At 43.0% G+C, this 21,774-nt stretch overlaps 1 protein-coding gene across 1 annotated transcript in view; it reads left to right on the top strand.

Moving 5' to 3' along the window:
- MYH10 (myosin, heavy chain 10, non-muscle) overlaps positions 1-21,774 on the top strand; it is a 154,391-nt gene that overhangs the window by 81,474 nt on the left and 51,143 nt on the right. Inside the window, exons 14-17 of the mRNA XM_011958642.1 lie at positions 1,923-2,096; positions 8,324-8,497; positions 8,754-8,868; positions 13,536-13,598. Coding sequence (XP_011814032.1) covers positions 1,923-2,096; positions 8,324-8,497; positions 8,754-8,868; positions 13,536-13,598 — 526 coding nt within the window. The remainder of the gene's footprint in view (positions 1-1,922; positions 2,097-8,323; positions 8,498-8,753; positions 8,869-13,535; positions 13,599-21,774) is intronic.

The following is a 21,774-nucleotide window of genomic DNA, read 5'->3' as shown; positions in this document are numbered from 1 at the left end:
ACAAGTAAAGAGACATACCCTGTTCTCGATGGGAAAATTTTGCATTTATGTAGATGGTAAAAATGCTAAGTTGTTCAGTGAGTGTTATTTTAGGAAATTGGTTCAAATTGTTATGTTAGCTCCATACAATGGAATACTATGCATCCATTATAAAGAATGGGCTGGCTTTATACCCTAAGGAAAGATCCCACAACGTAACAAGATACATTGTTAAGTTAAAAAAAAAAAAAGCAAGGTTCACACACATACGCACATTTCTGAGTGCATAGAATATTTCTGGAAGAGTCACAAAAATAGGAGATACTGGTTGATTATAGGGAGAACAAATAAGTTTCATTGAAGTGAAACCGACTGGTGCAATTCTGTGTTGAATTGCACATTTCGAATTTTATACCATGCATTATTGATTTAAAAATCAATTAAGGCCGGGGGCGGTGGCTCAAGCCTGTAATCCCAGCACTTTGGGAGGCCGAGACGGGCGGATCACGAGGTCGGGAGATCGAGACCGTCCTGGCTAACATGGTGAAACCCCGTCTCTACTGAAAAATACAAAAAACTAGCCGGGCGAGGTGGCGGGCGCCTGTAGTCCTAGCTACTCCGGAGGCTGAGGCAGGAGAATGGCGTAAACCCGGGAGGCGGAGCTTGCAGTGAGCTGAGGTCGGGCCACTGCACTCCAGCCTGGGCGAGAGAGTGAGACTCCGTCTCAAAAAAAAAAAAAAAAAAACCACCATTCTTTGTCATAGCCCAGGCTAAACAGAGCAATAGGATGTCATCATCCCGAGGCAAAGGAAAGTTCACCTACATGAACAGGAATAAGCAGAATCCAGCAGTCTGTAAATACGAGGCTTGTCCTGTGTGCTAGAAATACAGTGTTGAGCAAGGCAAGCACTGCCCCTGCCCTCCTTATGTGACCTCATTCTGAAATAGTGAATTTAACAGCTCCTGGAGAATGGGAAAGATTGGAGTGGCTTTTTCAGACTCTAAATCAACTCCTTGGAGATGGATTAAATCTTCTTTAATTGAAAATCACTTTTTATAATGAAAGAGGTTATTTATGGGTACATGCAGCTTGTGTGAACAGTATAAAAGCAGGAAAGAGGTTGGGCACTTCTAGTGTATAGGATTAAGAAAATTATATTAATTCACCCATCTGTCCATTCACCCAATCAATTTTTCTCTTAAAAAATGGGCGGAGTTCACAGAGAAGGAACAGAAATGACAATAACATGAAAAACGCCCAAATTCACTTTATGAGGGCAGTGCAATATCACTTTTGATATTGCAAAGGTCAAATATTTGATAAGGGAAGGGAATGCTTAGAGAAGCAATGCAGAGCCTCATACCAAGCGCATTCCGTGTGCCAGGCCCCGCTGAGCTCCCAACAACAATTTCGTGCAGTAAAGAAGATTCCTTTCCTACCTTACCTTGGAGCCCACAGCCTGAGTGACAGTGGAGTGGGACAGAACCAGACGCATTCTCCACCCCAGCTTAGATGCGCGCCCACCACCTCGCTCACCTCCCTTTGCCTCTGGTTTTTCCAAGCCTTTGCTTTTCTTCTTTTTCTTACTGTCTCATTTATTTATTTATAGTCCTTAACCATTCAGTAATAAGAACTGAATTGTTTTACTTGCAGAGCATTCAGTTAGCATATTAAGTTTATTATCTTTTCATTTTAGCAGTTCAGTAATGTGGCCATAGACAGTATATTCTTTCTCTTTACCTTTTCAAAAAGGCTGTGTGTGAGAGAGGGATTGGGAGACCACCCCACCTGGTTTAGTCACTGTCATTAGCTAGAAGCAATCATGTACTTCATACCTAATTAGTAATTTTTAATGAAAACATGTTTTATAACTACCTGACTAATTATTCCCATTTTCCCTCTGCCTCCCCATGTCTGGAAAATTACTCTTTGACATTTGTAGCTGAACTCCTTTGAACAGCTTTGCATCAACTACACCAACGAGAAGCTGCAGCAATTGTTCAACCACACCATGTTTATCCTGGAACAAGAGGAATACCAGCGCGAAGGCATCGAGTGGAACTTCATCGATTTCGGACTGGACCTGCAGCCGTGCATCGACCTGATAGAGAGGCCTGTAAGAGCGCTCTCTTGCTCGTTGTCTTTCATTTTCCATTCAAGCAGTGACCTAAAGTGGCATAACCCGAGACAGAAATTACCCAAGCTATTCAGTGGTGAAATACTTTTCTGATCTAAATTTTCCAGAAAGGTGATACTCTGATAAAATATCTACAGAATGTAAGAGTCAGTAGCATGCCAGTAAAACCCTTCTTTAGCTCTCCTCGCAGCTTGATTCCTGTCCTTGCTCGCAGCTTGATTCCTGTCCTTGCTCGCTTGGGTATACTGGATAGTGGGCTCGGGCCCGCACAGACTGCAGATGGCCCTGTGTGCTGGCATTTGCGTGTACCTCTCAAAGGATGTGGAGCTCCACCTGACAGTTTATTTAGCTGAGAATAAGACGTGTCATATAAATCCATTTTGCAGATAACTGAGGTTTGGCCTTTTACAGTACAAAGAGGTTTTTATTTTGCCAGAATTTTTTTTTTAATGTGAAGTTTTTGTTCTCAGGGAAGTCTTGTCAGATGTATTTTTAGTGGCAATCTTAGAAAGCATCAGAAACTCTTTTCTTGGTGGTTTAATGTTCTGTAAAAATACATAGAACTCATTCACGTTCAAGCTTTGAGTGTATAATTCATTCACTTTTGGAACTCGACTCCATGTGATCTCAAGCAAGTATTGACAATCTGGTTCTGTACTCCTTATTTAGCTTTTGCTCAACAAAGTATCAGCTTCATTTATTTTATTTTGCTATCTGCCAAAATATAAGAAAAACTAAAACATGATTAAGCACTGACATCTGTAGTGTAGAGAAAGCTCTAACACTAGTTAAGTAGGTATGTTTGAATAACTCAGAGTTTTCTCCTAGGAGGTACAGCAGGCTTCTGGTTCTGGCTGCTCAGTCTCTGGTTGCCACTTGTATTCTTCATGTTTGAAGGTGTTGGAGGTCTCGTGGCTAGAGATCGTGGATGGCACAGCACCCACAGTCAGGAGGAGCAGTGGCACATCGGGAAGAGGAAGAACCTAGAAGACATTCACCCATATTAGAGATGTAGTTCCAGCACATTAGAAATTTGAGTTTAAGGAAAGCAATGGATAATTTTCATTTGGCTTTTATAATACATACCTTTCAAGGCACATTTATAGCAAAAATCTTAAATTACCTGTAGTTGTGAGGATAGTTGCTTCTTTGTACCCTACAGGGTCATTTAGAGGTGGCATGCTTGTAGTGACTTCCAGGTAACTTGTGCATACACAAGCACATGAACACATTTCGTTACATTTCATCACTGCTTTGTTGCCTAAAGAATTGTTTGGGTATTTATGTAAATAAGGGAAGGGAGTATTTCACATTGGTACTGTTGATGACTATATGGTATGTTTTTTGACATGCTTATTGTATGTGTCCATATGACACTGGAAGTCCCACAGTTTAAGAATATAATGATTATGTATCTGCAGTTTTATTTTAGGATGGACGAGAACCCATAAAATTTGCTAGGTCAATATCTTTTTAGGAATAATTGTGCCGAAAGTCTTCCAAATGGAAAATTACCTGTCTTATTTTTTAAAATGTTTTTAGAGTGTTTTTAAATCTAATGGTTTTGTGACCTTTAAATGAGTCTTACAAATATTAATTCTTAATGTTACTTAATTGCATTTCTTTTGCTTTATCCTCTAGGACAAAATACTTTACTATTTTTTCATGTATTTTTTACTCTCACACAATAATTGTACTCTAAAGGTGAAAATGATGGGGTAATTAAACATTTCAACCCTAATAACTAACTCCAAGCAAAAATAGGTGAGGTAGAAGGCCAGGTGCAATGGCTCCCACCTGTAATCCCAGCACTTTGGGAGGCTGGGGCAGGCGGATCACTTGAGGTCAGGAGTTCGAGACCAGCCTGGCCAACATGGTGAAACCTCATCTCTGCTAAAAATACAAAAAATTAGCTGGATGTGGTGGCATGTGCCTGTAGTCCTAGCTACTCGGGAGGCTGAGACACAAGAATCACTTAAACACAGGAGGCAGAGGTTGCCGTGAGCCGAGATTGCACCACTGCACTCCAGTCTAGGTGACAACATGAGACCCTGTTCCCCCCAAAAAATAAGTGAAGTAGAAGGGGTTTGATGTTTATGTTTTTAATTATTTTCCAGGCCTTAAGTGTAAATATTGTAGTAGAATAAGATCCAGATAGCAATTTATTGGACCAGGTGTGGCGGCTCATACCTGTAATCCCAGTGCTTTGGAAAGCTGAGGTGAGAGGATCACTTAAGACCAGGAGTTTGAGACCAGCCTGGGCAACACAGTAAGACTACATCTCTACAAGAAAGTTTTAAAATTAGCCAGGCATGATGTCATGTCCATGTAGTACCAGCTACTCAGGAGGCTGAGGCAGGAGGATCCTTTGAGGCCCTGAGTTGGAGGCTACAGTGATATGGTCACACCACTTCATTCCAGCCTGAGTGACAGAGTGAGACCCCATCTCAAAAAAAAAGAAAATAATTTATTAAATCCTCAGTTATGGCCTAGAAATGCAGACTGGGGGTGCCATGGGGATATGAGATAGTATATACCATAGCCTTGGTCCTCAAGAACCTGATCTTGAAGCAAGAGAACAGAACACAACATAGTGGTGAGTTCATTGGTTCCTAGGTACGACTCTAAGTGATGCTGGGTGAATTCAGAAAAAGGCAAAGGCCACAAAGTAGGCTGGCAGTGTTGTGGAAGGTATTACAGGTGTAGATGCTGTGCAGGGAGCATTCCAGGGATGAGGTTTATGGTCAGAAATTAGCAGGCGAACAGCACATTGAAAGTGGTATTTTAGGGAAGTTATTTGGCGAGTGTCCTAGTCTGTTTTCTGTTACTATAACTGAATAACTAAGACGGAGTAATTTATGAAGAAAATAAATTGATATCTTGTAGGCTGGGAAGTCCCAGGTCTAGGGGCTGCATTGGATGAGGGTATTCTTGCTGGTGGGGACTCTCGGCAGAGTCCTGAGGTGGCACAGGGCATCACATGGTGAGGGGGGCTCCTAAGAAATGGCCAAACTAGCTTTTTATGACAGACCCGCTCTCACGATAACTAACCCACCTCCTCAACAACCCACTGATCCAGGAACGAATTAATCCGTGTGCTAGGAAAGAGCCCCCATGACCCAGTCACCTCCTAAAGCCTTCTGTCTCAACACTGCTGCATTAGGAATCAGGTTCCCAACATGTAAACTTTTGGGGAACACATTGAAACCACAGCAGCTGGGCATTCAGAAAGTATTGGAGCTGGGAAGTCATGATGTTCCTAGTCACCAGTTATGCCCAGACACTGACAGGCAATGAGTAGAACTAGTTAACTCGTTCCTTCTTTCCTTCCTATACTCTTTGTACTGGTACTTCTAGGCTCTTCCTTAAGTTACATTTCATCACTGCTTTGTTGCCTAAAGAATTGTTTGGGTATTTATGTAAATAAGGGAAGGGAGTATTTCACATTGGTACTGTTGATGTACCAATAGAGTGGACCCTTTATTCCCTGCCTAAATAGTCCTAATTTAAAGGAGAGAGCGCTCAGAAAGGGGAGGGAGGGAATTCAAGATTTAATGCTGACTCACGCTGTACCTCAATTTGAGGATTATTCTACTTATTCATAGAAATATAAAATCTGATTAAAAAATAAAAACATGGCCAGGCACAGTGGCTCACACTTGTAATCCCAGCACTTTGGGAGGCCGAGGCAGGCAGATCACCTGAGGTCAGGAGTTCGAGACCAGCGTGGCCAACATGGTGAAACTCTATCTCTACTAAAAATACAAAAAGCAATTAGCCAGGCATGGTGGCAGGTGTCTGTAATCCCAGCTACTCGGGAGGCTGCAGCAGGAGGATCGCTTGAAGCCAGGAGGTGGAGGTTGCAGCAAGCCAAGATCGCACGACCGCACTCCAGCCTGGGGGACAAGAGCGAGACTCCGTCTCAAAAAATAATAATAATAATACATAAAAACATAACATTTTTAAAACCCCATGAGAGTTTATGATGACGGGGAATTTAACGACAGCCTGTGGAATGACATGGGATAATGATCCCATTGATGTTCCTTGCAAAATGGAGAGTGAAAACAATACTTTCTAGACGGAAAATGCCAAAAAAACGTCCTCTGTGGTGGCACCTGACAGGCCGGCGCCAGGCTTACCTCATCTCACATAATCCCAACCCCTGCCTCGCAAGATTGTAGGCTGGTAGCAGGCAAACCTCTGAGTTCAAAAGCTCTCACAAAACCTATGACCAATATTCAGAAACATAGGCTTCTCAGCTTACAGCTCTTGGAAATACCCAGTTAAGAGAAGGAATGATAATAGAGATCTTGACATTGAAGGATGAAGTGGAAAAAATAAAAAGGAGACACAATAATGATATTCATAATCACGCTGTCACCAAATCATTTAGAAAAAATGCAAATTTTATTTGAGATACTGTGTCAGAATTTAGGAAACTTCTCATTAAAAGTGGCTAAGAATGTAAAAGTGAGGGTAAAAGGAGGATGTTTCTGTTATATTAACATTAACGTGGAACTTCATTTCTCACACTTGTGTGATTGGGGTGGATTGAGTTACCTGCCACTCTGAGTTCCTCTAAAGTGACCTAATCCCAGTTGCCTCAGATTACTGTCTTCTTTTAGCTGATCTGAAGCCCTGACAATTCTTTCAGGTGGAGGAGTCCTGGGGTAAGGATCTCCATTGCAGAAGGGTTCCCCCAGCTTCCACCCACGGGCATTCAGATCACCCATCCCTTTCTCTGACCACGTTATTACACTGTTTCATTTGTATTTAACCATAGCCTCTAGCTACTTTTAAAAACAGTATTTGTGTGTATTGCCAACTCTTTGCCAGTAAATATGAAGGCTTTGTGAGTTGAAGAGAACTGATCTTAGAGTCTTATTCAAAAAGCTGATTTCATGAGTGTGCCCTAGAACTGATACAAGTTCAGTTTTATATCACACACTTGCCGTATTTGCAGTGTGGTAATAAACGATAACCCAGAAACACTAGAAAATAGACCATCACTATTTAAATATCTTATTTAGCTTTCATGTGTCATTTACCTCCAAAAAGGAAGTCACTCCAGACAATGGTGAGCTGTAGGCCTTTTGAAAAATTGAGACATAATTCACAAAGCGTGAAATCCACCCTTTTAAAACTACAATTCAGTGATGTCTGTAGTATATTCACAAAGTTGTGGAACCACTACCACTAGCTAATCCTGCCACATTTTCATCACCCCCGAAAGAAACCTCTTACCCATTAGTGGTCACTCCACATTCTCTTCCCTCAACCTCCAACCACCACTAATCTACTCTCTCTATATATAGATTCATCTAGCACTTCTTCTTTTCTTTTCTTTTTTTTGTTTTGAGACGGAGTCTTGCTCTGTTGCCCAGGCTGGAATGCAGTGGCACCATCTTAGCTCACTGCAACCTCCGCCTCCTAGGTCCAACCAATTCTCCTGCCTCACCCTCCTGAGTAGTTGGGACTACAGGTGCCTGCCACCACACCCAGCTAATTTTTGTATTTTTAGTAAAGACGGGGTTTCACCATATTGGCCAGGCTGGTCTTGAACTCCTGACCTCGTGATCCACCCGCCTTGGCCTCCCAAAGTGCTACTTTTTTTCAGTGATCATTGAATCACATAAAATAGATTGTCAAGTGCATGTTAAATATATAAAGCAACTGATGACTTAGTTTATCAGTTTCCATATACTCTACTTAATAGTTTAAAATATTTTGCCAACTATAAAGTGATACCGTTAATTTAAAAATTACTTAAACAGAAACTTAAACTGATTAGGATGTAAAATGTCTGAAGCATTCTTGCTAGTTGAGGTGTTATAATGATTTCTCCAGTCACTGAATATAAACATTCAGTTTCATCTCTCCACTCCCACTGCGTTTCTGGCTTCTTTTATTTGTGACTTTTGTGGAGCCATCTGCTTGGAATTCATTTACTTGCAATTTACATACAGTATTTATAAGTTTGAGATAAGTTACTCCTCTGTTTTTGTGCTAATACTTATTTAGCAGTTTGAGATGTCAGTGTTTGAATTATAAACTTGTTATGGCTTAGACATTCCCTTCCATCCTAGCAGTTTGTTTTCCATGGATCTTCATAAAACTAATTGTTTTAGAAGTTGAAGTGCCAAACTCAGTAGTATTAAAGTGGCAAGCAAAACTTGTGAATTCTTGTTGCCTGTCATTATCAGGCGAACCCTCCTGGTGTACTGGCCCTTTTGGATGAAGAATGCTGGTTCCCTAAAGCCACAGATAAAACCTTTGTTGAAAAACTGGTTCAAGAGCAAGGTTCCCACTCCAAGTTTCAGAAACCTCGACAACTAAAAGACAAAGCTGATTTTTGCATTATACATTATGCAGGGAAGGTAAGAGCTCTTATGTTGAATAACTGGATTAAAATGGCTGTGTTTGAAATGTTGCTACATTTTTATGAAGGTGTAACAAAGGTGCTGATAAACGTTTATAAACAAATACAGTATATATTACAAACATACTGTCTTTCAGACAGCCCAGTTTGGGGACTGTTGTATAAAAGTTTTTGGTTGAGGCTTAAAGTGTTTTTGTTTTTGTGTTTGGTTCTGTGTTCTCCATTTCACCACTTTTGGCTCTGGTGCGGGATAGGTGGACTATAAGGCAGATGAGTGGCTGATGAAGAACATGGACCCCCTGAATGACAACGTGGCCACCCTTTTGCACCAGTCATCAGACAGATTTGTGGCAGAGCTTTGGAAAGATGGTAAGAAAGCGCTTATCTTTGTAATTATGCTTGGCTGGAATCTTTTATAATTAAGGTTTATAGATGGTTCTTTTACATATATATGGATATATATACTTCTTACTTTAAAGTCTTTCTTTCCCTAGAGCAGGGCTGCCATTATATGGGAATTTATCCGTTTTAAGAATACTTGGGTTAAGAAATGAATACAGAGACATCTGCCTTCTTGGTCAGATGTTATAGGGAGTACAGAAACATTCTAGGCCCGGAGCCACAAAGACATACACATATGCCTCAGGCCACCGCAGTCCCAATTCAGTTATAATCCAGGAACACTGCGATACAAAACCTGAGAAGGCCTGCTCATTCCATTTTCCCTGTGTCAGGCCTCCTGAGCTACATCCTTCCTCACCACCTGCCCCGGACACCCAGTGGCTGGTGGATAAACTCAAATCGCCTGCATTTAGATCAGTTGCTTTTCTTTCCATCAGTCCTCAGAGTTCTTTTGTTATATGAACCTCAGGTGAAGAATTTTGGTGATTTTTATGGTAGACTACAAGATTTTACTAGTACCAGAAAATCACAATGTCTCTGTGTCTATATGCATTGTGGGAACCAGTATCTTCTCCTAGAGCTCAGCTCTCCTGCTACATTTCATCCTGGCTCTATTCCACCTCTTTGCCTGGCTTCAGGCCATGCAGGACCTTAGCCCTGGATCTACCCCTGCCTAGACCCTGACCCTGAGGCCAGACCTATTCGGTTACCTGGCTCACGTCTGCTTTCTCTGTAGCATCTTAAGCCTTGTAATCTAGCTGTCTTCTCAGAGGTAGAGGGAAAGAAATGGAAGCAGAGAAGAAGAGGGCTAAGTGCAGTTGGGGCCAAAGGAAAGAGACAAGAATTGAAGAATGGACACAGAGAAAGTGACTAGGGGAAATGTGACCCTATAAAAGATCATCTTAAGAATGACTGTGTCTGTCAGATCAAGTCAGTGTGAGGGATCTGCAGGGGTGGGATGCACACCTGCACGCATGCGTCCTGGGAACAGACTGTGGGTCTGAGACATAGCAAAGACGGGAGGGACCTGGGGGAAAGACGAGCTTTCCAACAAGTAAAACAGAAGGCTTTAATCTTTGTATCTTTAGGTGAAAGTCTTCAACTGACTACTGAATGCACAGTGTCACTTCCAGTGACCTACTCAGTCGAGGGATGCTGTGTGAGGACTGGGAAGAGAAGCAGGGAGCTCCAGTAGAACTTACAGTATCCTCAGTGATGAGCTCCTCTTCGCCTTGTCGATAGGCAATGTTAAGAGTGGGGTATGAGAAACTGAGATGAGAATAGAAAAGACCTCTGAGCTCAGGCTGTTACAGGGTCTACAGTGCTAGAAAGACCAGCGCTGGTGAGTTGGAAATGTGTGAGGAAGAAGAGGGAGAGTAATGTTGCAGTCGTAAGGATTTGTATTCCTTTAGGAATCACTTCCGCTGTGACAGCATTGGGGACTGTGTAGGTTACAAAGTCTCTTCATGTTCAGCTTCTCCTCCGGATACCCTCGTAAGGTCTTAGAACACAGCAGAGGGAGTGAGATCAGTATGCAAAGTGGATCTGTGATAAATGCCATGGAAATGGCACAGTGAGTTTTTAGGGATGTACAACAGAGGAAGGGACTGCCTTTTTCTGGGGCGCTAAAGGGAAAATGTCATAACGAGAGGATGCAATTTTCCTTGTCCTTAAAGAATAAAAATGATTTGTTGATTAAACAATGGAAGCTGACATCTCCTGAGCACCTGCTAAGTGCCACACAGTGTTTTCAGCACTAATTTATGAGCATTCATGGCCTGGTTATGCCTTAAACATTTGCGGGTAAGAAGGTTTACATGAACTAGCTCCAGGAGTGAGTGTCTGGGGTGGCATTTGTAGAAATGAAGTTGGCAGGAGGAGAAGTACAGAATGATCACGGTGGAGAGGTCGAAAATCATAGCTCAGGAGGAGTCTTCCATTTGGCTTTAGAGAGGGCTGGGGCAGAGAAGAGTGAGCAGGAAATGAGGCCAGGCTGGTAGGTTGAGGCTAGGCTGGAGAGTCTTCATGTCCCATCTCTAGTGGAATTTGTTCTTGAGACTGTGCTGAAGAAATAGTGTCAGTAGGTTTGTGACCTTGGGTAGTGACCCCTTCTGAACTCGAAGAAGTGAAACAGGCAGTGTTTGTTGGGTGGATTGGAGTGAAAGAGCCTGGAAGTGGGGAGTTGAGTATGGGACAACTGAAGATGACAGTGGGCATGGAGACGATGCCTGGGAAACGGGAACAGAGGAAACGGGAACTTTTCCCTGGTTTTTGAAAACCAGCCTTAAAAACTGGTTTTCTCTTCATTTTGAAGGAAAACAGGTATTGGGACCACTGACATTATAAGCATAGAAACGAGGTCCTTTATTACATATTTATTCTGACACTATGAACCCTTTTTTAGTCCTTGTCTTATATTCCTTAACCAAAAATGGTGTTGGAAACACCCATTCAGCACTTGACCCATTCGTATAATACTACATACCTAATTATGTACTTCCCATGGCAATAATCTGTGAGCTGGATCTGGAAGCAATGAGAGACATGTCCCCTGCCTCCCAAGAGCTGGTAATCCAGTTGAGAAACCAGGATATACACAGATGCAGTAACAGAACTGAGCTAGTCTTTTTCTTGGCTCCCAGCATCCTACTTCCTCCTTCCATTCTTCTTTAGCTTCAGGTCTCACCAGGCCCCAGATACTGGAGAGGGCTTTGGCACAATAGGTCAGAAGCTGTAGGTATGTAAGATTTGGTGGGCAAGGGTGGAGGTGGGAGGGTGAGATGTCATACAAATTACAGATCACAGATGCTACGTCTTACAGGTAGGACCCTGTCTGGAGACTCCTTACCTGCACTTTTGTGTCTTCCATTTAAGAGATACAGGAAAGTTATTCATTTGATTACAGAAATGCTTAGAGGAAACTCTAAGCCTTGCTGAGCTCCTTCAGCCCTTGGCGTGAGCCCCATTCATCTGTACTTAGTCCACAGTTCTGACCCATAGACGCCATGTTTGCACAGCCCTATTGATGGCCTTTGTCTTTCTAAAGATATGCCGTTGGGAGTGCATTTGGCCATTCTTGTCAAAATAAGCCAAAGGATATCTTATCTACCCCAGGTTTGCTTTGGCTCCGCTAGCCTCTGCTCTGGAATACTCCTACGTGTTTGCTCTCCAGATAATGCCACTCTTAGCAGGAGGTGCTGTCGCTCTTCAGCTTAGGTGGACAGTTAGTTTCATCTGAGTGACAGAGAATATCTCAGAGGCCACTCGCTGTTGGGAGGCGCTGTTCTTCAGGGTGAGGAGCGGGCAGAGAAGCAGTATCATGTTTGTCCAATTTTGAAGACAGTTTGTTTCGTACATAAAGTAGTGGCAGGCATAGAAGTTTAAAGAAGATTCTGAGGTGGAGGATTTATCACTGTTCACTGTGGATGTAGAGTTCTCAGGATAAGGGGAGCAATTTTTCTCTAGAAAAATAACCCTAGAAAAACATTATTTTCCTCTTTTTAGGGCCACTGAAATGCAAAAGCAGAAAATGTCAAGTTGAACATGAATAGATGAATATATGATATATGAATATAGTTTGCCTGTGAAGAAGGTACAGCACCTAGAGTATGAAACATTTTGTGTTAAAATACAGTTTATGGCTGGGCATGGTGGCTCACGCCTGTAATCCCAGCAGTTTGGGGGGCTGAGGCAGGATGATTGCTTGACCCCAGGAGTTCAAGACCAGCCTGGGTAACACAGCGAGACCCTGTCTCCACTGAAAAAAAAGAAAGAAAAAGAAAAAAAAAATAGAGTTTGTGTTAGATTTTAGAGTTTTCTCAAGGCCAAACCAAGAGAAATATTTATTGGTGGCAGCCCTGCCCTAGAGATTTATAATGCCCTACTTTTTGCTAAAAGATGTTGTTTGGATCTCTTTACCAGCTGCAAAGGACTTCTTGGCACTTCTTAAGGTTTATATTGAAGGGGAAAAAAAAACCCTAAAGACTGCATTTTCATGTCAATGTACCTCCTAGGATATTTTCATGAGTAACAGTATGATCAATAAGTATAATCTTGCTTATGATTCAAAATTATTTTAACATTTTGCTACAACAGAACTTGAATTTTGTTTTCCTTAATGGTATATCTATTGTATAGTAATTTGTATTCAAATCATTTTTCGGAAATTATATTTCCGAGAATCTGTACTGGAAGTAAAATTACACAGCAGCATAATTCGTGACAGTAAAAGCCACTAATACGTACATTCGCCATAGTGCTGTGACTTCACTGCCGTCATGTCCTAAGCTACTCGCTATAAGAGATTTTTCTGATAGACGACTCAAATAGTGCCTATTCCTCCTAAAATTCATCTTGCATTTACATGGGGTAATCATTTGACATTGATATCATGTAATGCTCACACCAGGAGCTGGGAATGTGCTCTTTTGATTGAGCCTTAATCTATTTTATAAAGAACTTTGTCCAAATGTGCAAATGCTCTAAACAGTCATGTTTGCATGGGATCTGCCTTGGACTAGCTCCTTTTGTAGCCCAATTTCAAAGTTGACTTGTGCTGTCGAATGTCTTTCACACTAACCGAAGTGTTTGTGTATTTGCTCTTCTGTCCTGTTTTTGCTGTTTCTCTGCTTTAGAGATTCAGAATATTCAGAGAGCTTCTTTCTATGACAGTGTTTCTGGTCTTCATGAGCCACCAGGTGAATGTATAAAGCCTGTAGGTCTCCCAAAACAGAAGGGTTTTAAGCCCACAGGAAAAATGTGTGGGGGGCCTGGCAGGGTGGCCGGGGAGGGCAGGGGGTAGGCTGGGGGGGCTGGGGTGGGCTTTCGGGTTTCTGTTTTGGTTTTGCTCATAGGCCTGCATGAACCTTTCATTTCATGCTCAGTTTTATTATACTTCAAGGCAAATGTTTGAGTGCATAAGCAATTTAATTGCTACTGCCTACACATTGCTTCTTATTTTATGCACAGCACTTATAGCACCGCATATTAAAAGGTATGCCACTACCTTTTCCAATAGTGCCATTGTGATACACAGTCCTCTAAGGAAATTGTTAAGAACCGATCTGCTAAATGACATCTCCTTTGCTTTTGAGTCACCTTTAAATTTTCAACTCTAAGGAATTTCCAAGGAGGAGTGTTTCCTTTTATTTAAGACACATTTTGCAGACAAGTAATTACATATTTACCTCAGGTGTGTTGGTCTCATCATTATACCTTTTGTTTGGAATGTGTGTGCATATCTGGCTACTTGCCCTTTTCTTTTCAACCAGAGGCCCTGAAATGCTCTACAAGGCCTGATAATGTGCAAGTTGAGACTGTTGAAAACAGAGTGGAATGTTGTCAGGATTATACATTGAACCTTAAATTGAGCTCCACATGTTTGGGCTTTGTGATCTGAATCCTTAGCCCTGTGTTAAAATACAGCCTAACTACAGCTACAGAGTCTCCAAAAGCCCAATATAAAATGAAGCCCAGCCAGCCTTCCAAATGTTTAGTGAAATTGGCAAGTAGCGAAACTCAAAGATAAATTTATCTTATGAAATTTCCTTTATGATTTTTGTAACATGATAATGCTGAGATCCAAATCCATCTCAAAAGTTATTTTTAAAATGTTAAAGGACCATGCCTATTTTAATCCAACTCAAAATTCCTGCCGTCAACTCTAGTTCACATACTGTGAAAGAAGTAGATTGCAAGTATGGAGTGGGAGGAGATAAAAGATTATGCTAGAGACAGCATAAGCAGGAATGAAAATTCTGCAGAACTCCAAAGGAAGAGATCTCTAAATTCAGTCCTCTTTGGCATTGGGGAATGCTGACAGTGTTGAAATGGACGGGGGGAGCTTGGAGGTGGTTTTCAGCTATAACCTGGGACTTGTGCTTTATTAAAGGTTAGTGCTTGATCTTTTGGACTTTCTCCTAAAGTGAGTGCCCTCTTTAGATAAATTCCCTTTGGATTTCTAACCTCATAAGAGAATTCCAGGCTGTGAGCTCTTTGAAGGCAGGGCCAGTGCTTGACTTTGCTCACTGTCATCTCTTCAGCACCTGGCACAGAGGAGGCAAAGCATCACTAAGTCGCTGAGTGAGAGCTGATGGATGGGTAGGGGGTGGTGACCCCACACCCAATTTTCAGCCCCAGCAGCTTCGCCCACCGTTCCCACCGTGATCACCAAAAGCACGGACACTCTTTCCTGTGGGACCATGATCTTTGGGGTATATACACCAGGCATTTCACTGTACCAGCAGCATCCAGTACAGAGCCGCTCTTAGATGACTTCATGCTAATGAATGAGCAGTGGGGAGGCCCATTGCCCTCACTGCATCCTCACCTTGGCACTGAAAATGTTCCCGGTTCTGTCTGTCTCTGTGAGGTGTCCTTGGGTTCAATTATTCAGCTGAACCGAGTACCAACGGTCTCAATCTCTACTTCTCCTCAGAAGCCCATCCATCTACCAAGGCCAAATATGTTCTTTGAAATTGAGTGTAATATTTTACAGCAAAATCGTTTTCTCTTTAATGTGTTTATTGATTCAAGACCACCACCCCAGAGAGGGCTAAGGGATTTTAAAATGAAAATGGAGGACTTTAATATTTCCAGTGATTTCTTGGAAGACAATGGATGGAGGAGTTTCTAGGGATCCAGACTGTGATTGCCTGTGATGTGCTGACGTGTGGTAAGCATCTCTCTAAAGCAGGTGACACAAAGCTAATAGGACCCATGTGCTTAAGTACATGTGTAGTGATGGGAAAATAGCATTATGAAGAGCCTGCAGGCTTCTGGGACTGGAATAAAAAGAGATTTCCAGAAGAATTACAGGACAAGTGCAAAAGAGAAAGGAACAGGGGAGAACAGGATTCCTAGAGGCAAATACGGAGGTCATACAAGTTTCTGCTATAAAGTCGAGGACTCTTTTCTTACAAGTATATTTTGAAAGTCTGGGCTTCAGAGATAAACCAGTAGTGAAGATGCAAGCAGAATGAACCAGCAAAAAGGGGTTGTAACCTGAAAGCTACAGGCAGGGCTTTTGAACTAAAGGGGTAATGGGTAATAGGGTAATTGGGACTATCGAAGGCTTTAGACCTGATCCAAATCATGTTGGAGGGACAATTATGTATCATTTTCACTAACGCTAGTTTATACCTGCACCTGCAATTTCCTTCATAGAACAGCACCAGTTAGGCTCTTTGAACCTCCATGTGTGCTAGATTGCAGCTGACAGGTCCGGAAGAGTGTACCACCACAGCAAAAATCAGGGAAAACCTGAGAAGTCCGTGTAGAGCCAAGTATCATGACTGATAAGATGGTACCCATTTAATCTCCTTATAGATTACATCCATCGATCATAACCTCCATCTTAAGTCCCATTTTAGAATCTGTGGTTTAGGTCTGACATAGTTTACGTGTTTAAATTGTTCTCGCTTTCAATGGATGAAGGTTTGTGTTATTGTTGCAGTATATTCTGCTCCTTCCTATTTTTTTATCTCAAGCGTTAGCAATAGTTGGAAACTCACCGAAGAGAAGCAGCGCTTGGGTACTGCAGCTTGAGTTCCTGAGGGCAAGTGCGGACAGCGACATTTAGTTCTCAGGGTTATTGTATCAACTGAGGCAACATGAACCTGAATGCATGGCACACGGGGAATGCCTGAATGTATGGTGTGGTAGAGTTGCCGTTGCCTTGGCTGCATCTGCAGCAGCTGCTGCTGTAATTACAGAACAACAGAGAAACCCGATAAATTTTTATTTCCTTGGCTTTCCTTAAGTCTAGTATCGTTCATAGTGTCCCAAGGTGCAGCTGATAGGCAGCGGTGCCGGGCTGCCCAGTCTCAGCATGAGTTGGGGACATGGGACCTGACAAGGGGAGAAAGCGAGCACAGAGCATAGTGGAAGCTGCGGGCAAAGAGGGGCTTCCTGTCTGCCCAACGTCTTAGATGGCTGAAAGGGATAGGAAGGTAGATGGAGATGAGGGAGACATTCACGTTTGGCTTGAGACCAGTGCTTGGGATAAAGAAGATTGTTTTCTCCTTAAATCACGTGCTTCTTCTCAACCTCTCAACTTCCTGGGGTTTTTCTAAAAATTTTCAGATGCTAGAGTAATTAGCAGATTGGTTCTAGCAACTAGTTGTGTAACCACTGCAAACTTGTTATTACACTACCATGTAACAGGGATATTACGGAGACAGACTGATGTTAAGATTGTTTCTGCGAATTCATAATAGTTAAATATATCTGTTTCCAAATTGTTTGTAACAGTGACAATTTTCATCTGTATGAGGATGGAATTGTCTTACCTTATTTAAATAAGCATTGAGAACCTGCTCCATGCCTCGCACAGTGCCGGGCACTGAACACCTTTCACAAGGAGTGTGTGATGCTGTTCTCAGTCATCAGCATCTGGCTGTTGAGATTAACATTAAAAAGGTTTCTCCTCCCTGTTTTGGTTTCCAGCTATATTAACTAGAATGAATTTCTGAAGATCTAGCTTCAATACTTGAAAGTAAATTTAGTAACACTAGTACTGTGGCCCATGCACAGATTTGAAAAACAAAAATCTTATGGACCCGTCTCCTAGATTATCCCCTAGAAGGGCCAGTTAAGGATTCTGGCACCAGCCGATGCCATTCCTTCTATGAAACTGTTGATGGCAGTTTCATGATGAGATAGATGACACATTGCATTTTCTCTCTTAAACTGCAAATATATCCTCACAGATTTCAGTCTGGAACTCATCTAATTTCTGACTGTTTAAATAAATTCTTATAGATTAGTAAATTAGGTGTTAGTATAAAATACTTTTCAGGCTTCTAGAACCAAGTAATGAATTTAAATGCCCACCAGCAGTCCTAACCAGGCTCTCCTGACAGCTCAGATAGAAGAATTTATAGTGCAAGAATAAACAAAGGCAGTCTTTACCCTGAAACTGTGGCTGGAGGAAAGGCACTTTGAAATTTAGAAGCAATATTAGGTCTTCCAGTGAGGCGCACTGCTCATTTCAAGGAGCTGCAGGAGTCTTCTCTTCGCACTTTCTGCCTTTCTCTGGTTTCTGCTTTGATCAACAAGAAAATACTCTTAAAATAGAGGTTTTTCGGGTCTTGATTGTTGAGTGAAATCATACATTATTAGTGTGGCTCAAATCATTTAATGAATTTTCCAAAGTGTTTCTCTGTTACAAGATAATTTTGTTGGTAGAATCTAACCCAGAGTTTAAAATGTTGAATTAAAAATAGCCGGGTGCAGTGGCTCACGCCTATAATTCCAGCACTTTGGGAGGCTGAGGCAGGCAGATCCCAAGGTCAGGAGTTTGAGACCAGCCTGGCCAATATGGTGAAACCCCGTCTCTGCTAAAAATACAAAAATTAGCTGGGCATGGTGGCGGGCACCTGTAGTCCCAGCTACTCAGAAGGCTGAGGCAGGAGAATTACTTGAACCCGGGAGGCGGAGGTTGCTGTGAGCCAAGATCGTGCCACTGCACTGCAGCCTGGGTGACAGAGCAAGACTCCATCTCAAAACCTAAGAACTGAAAGTCTAAAGCATTATTTTTTTTTAATCTGAATATTTAGCTTTGGATTGTCCTTATTAAAATTAAATTTGAAAATCAGGATTATTATGACTATTTATCAGTTACTATATTTTTAAACACACACACACACAACACTGACAGCAGATTGTGTTTAAGAACTGCCTGTGCAGGCTAAAGTCCTACACAGCCAATGTAACTGAATCCTTCTAGAGCAACATGGTGCTCTTCCTCTCTCGTTGTGGTGGTGATTTGTTCTTCTGGTAAACTTCGTGCAAGTTCACTTAGCAGATGCTTATTAAATACCTACTGCGTGCCCAGCACCAGGCACCGGCCAACATTTGGGGGTGGGAGATTGTCTCCGCCGATGGTTGGGGGGCCAGAGACACGATGGGCACAGCTTTCGGGGCCCTGAGTATGTGAGATGCTGGAAAAATGTTCCCTGGGGAAACTCAGTCCAGTGAGAAGATGCACAGAACAGTGTGGAGGTTCTGTCCCAGGGATTTGAAGCCTAGAGAAGGGAGTGGCCTATTTAGCTTTGGAGGCAGGGTGAAAACCGAGCGTAAGAGGGTTTCCCTGAGGTAGCTGGTAAAGGAATGGAGATTTAAAAGTATTTAAAGGTTTGCCAAGATGACTGGAGCAGGCTGGGCATTCCAGGCAGAGAGAAAAGGATGGAATGTGAAGTCATTGTGTCTTTGGGCAAATGCAACTAGTTTGTACAGTTGGCCATTAGGGGCATGAGTGAAAGGGACAAGAGAGGTGCCTTCACTGAGCACTTGAATGTTTTTCAGGCTCACAGCTCTGAAGCATGGTCTCCTTAGCTCCCTTTCAAGAGGAGGAAATTGAGAAGTTGGGTCACTTGCCCCAGAATCACCCAGCTCATGAGTGTGGTGTGTCTGACTCTGAGTGGAGGCCATTGCTGTGCTGTCCTACTGAGCTAAGTTATTTGGACAATATCCGACAGGCTGTGGGAGAAACTCAAGGATGTTAATGCATAGTTTTGTCTTTTAGAAATGGCTGCTACATTACACAAGGACAGAAGGTGTAAATGAAGGAACCATGTAGCACTGCGGGTAGAGGATGAAATGGGGCAGAAGTGCAGGATCCAGGTCAGAAGCAGGAGCCCAGCAAGGGCAGGGGAGAGGAGGGTGGATCAATGACATCTTAACCTTTGGCTTGACCACTTTTGGTCAGTAGTTCCATGGGATAGGAAACCCAGGAGGAAGAACAGGACAGAGGGCGGGTCCATGCTTGGGTTTAAGACATGGGCCTTGTCCCCTCTCCATATCCTTCATTTTTTTTGTTTTGTTTTGTTTTGAGACAGAGTCTCGCTCTGTTGCCCAGGCTGGAGTGCAGTGGCACGATCTCAGCTCACTGCGACCTCTACTTCCTGAGTTCAGGCAATTTTCTCCCTCAGCCTCAGCAATTCTCCTGCCTCAGCCTTCCGAGTAGCTGGAACTACAGGTGTGTACCACCATACCCAGCTAATTTTTGTATTTGTTACACTTTTAGTAGAGACAAGGTTTCACCATGTCGGCCAGGCTGATCTCCAACTCCTGACCTCAGGTGATCCTCCTGCCTCGGCCTCCTAAAATACTGGGATTACAGGTGTGAGTCACTGTGCCCGGCCTTCGTTCCTCCTTAACTCTTCCTCCTCTACTGAGCTCCTTGGGGATGGTCTTAGGCCCTCATCTCTTTCTGGTCTCCCCTAGATAAAAGTTGACAACTCCCAAATTTACCTTTCTAGTTCAGACCTCTGTTCCTAGCAGCAGACTGGAATATTCCTCTTGTCATTTGACATCTCTCTTACACTTCAAAGTCCCCGGGCATCCCAGACTTACTTAGAGTTTGGGTCTTGTCTTCCCATCCACAAAACCCACTTCCCTCCTTGTCTTCCCTACCAGCCATTCAGTTGCTGAAGCCACAATCCTAGCAGTTACTCTTGAAATGCCCCTCCACCTCACTTTGCATATTGAATTCATTGCAACAGCAAGTCAGTTTTCCCACTAAAATACCTCTTGAATCTTCCTTCGCAATCCGTCTTCATAATCTCACTAGCTCCAGCTCCCCTCATCGCCTAGACCCTGGACTCCTGGAAGGGTCACCTGTCTGGTCTCCCCACTTCCACTTCTCCCCTCCCCTTTCCCCAGGCCATTCTGCAGGCAGCAGCCAGTGCAAGTGTTGTAAGCTCCTCCTCATACCAGTGCCTCCGTCTCCGGGCTGGCCTTCCTTCGCTTCTTCCTGCCCCTGGTCTTTCACATATGCTGATTGCACCAACTGGAGTGGTCATCTTCCCACAGGCCCATTCTTAATTTGGGGGTATTATATGGCATTTCCCCAGAGAGATCTCTAACCACTCATTTCTCCTATAGCATCCTGTTATTTTCTTTGAATGCATTTCTCACCCTTTTTAATTACAAACATATTTAATGTTGACATAATTTATCCACTGACATGTATATATCAAGCATGTTTTAGTGCCAGGCGTGATGCTGGGAGCAGGGATGCCACATTGAGTCAAAGCAGACATGCTAGGATTGAACAAGTATTTGTAGAAGGCAGAGGCACCTTTGTGACATCTGAGTGGAGAGTAGAATACAAGTGTTTGGCAGCTGGCTCTGGGTGGTCAGGTGTATCTAGTTAGAGTCATAGCTGAGATCACCTGGGTTGGGAATCTGGCTTGAGAAAAGCAGAGGGCCAACGTCAGCACTTGTATTGTGCCTTATTCTAGAAGGGTTGCAGATGAATTGATTTGGGATCCCAGGTGAGTGCCATGAGGTACAGGAAAAGCAGAAGAGAAATCATCAAGAAACATGGGACTGAAGTAGCAAGAGGGAAGTGGGGTACAGGAGAAGGTGGGGCTCCGAAAAAAGCCAGGAGTGGAGAGTTTTTAGAACGCTGCTGTCACATCACCAGGTAAACATACCAGGGTCAAGAAAAACAAGCACTGGGTGGTGTCTATTCATTTAGCAATTGACCAGTCACTGCCTGAGTAGTGTTGGGCAGGAGAGGAAGAGGACAGGCCACAAGCCAGTTGGGTACACACTGGGACGTTAGTGGGAGAGGATATGGTGTAGCAAGGGTGTGAACTGCTCAAGAAAGAAGCTTGGCTCTGACAAGAGAAGTGGGCAGATACAGGGTGAAGGGAAGATCAGTATTTTATGGGGCCTGCAGAAATGGGTTTGGTGGTGCTTTCTGCTGGGGCAAGTGAAGGAGGAGAGGTTGAAGGCACAGGAGAGAACAGCGGTCTCTGAAGTAGACAGTCTTCAATGCCCAAGCAAAAGAGGTAGCTCTGACCCACACCCTTGATCTGGTAGCTTTGCTTGGAAGCAGTTGTAGTATAGCGTGCCTGCGTGGGC

This window comes from Colobus angolensis, unplaced genomic scaffold (genome assembly GCF_000951035.1).
Source record: "Colobus angolensis palliatus isolate OR3802 unplaced genomic scaffold, Cang.pa_1.0 Scaffold47, whole genome shotgun sequence".
Classification (NCBI taxonomy): domain Eukaryota; kingdom Metazoa; phylum Chordata; class Mammalia; order Primates; family Cercopithecidae; genus Colobus; species Colobus angolensis.
The sequence above is the reverse complement of the archived record's forward strand: the minus strand, read 5'-3'. Positions and strand labels throughout refer to the sequence as shown.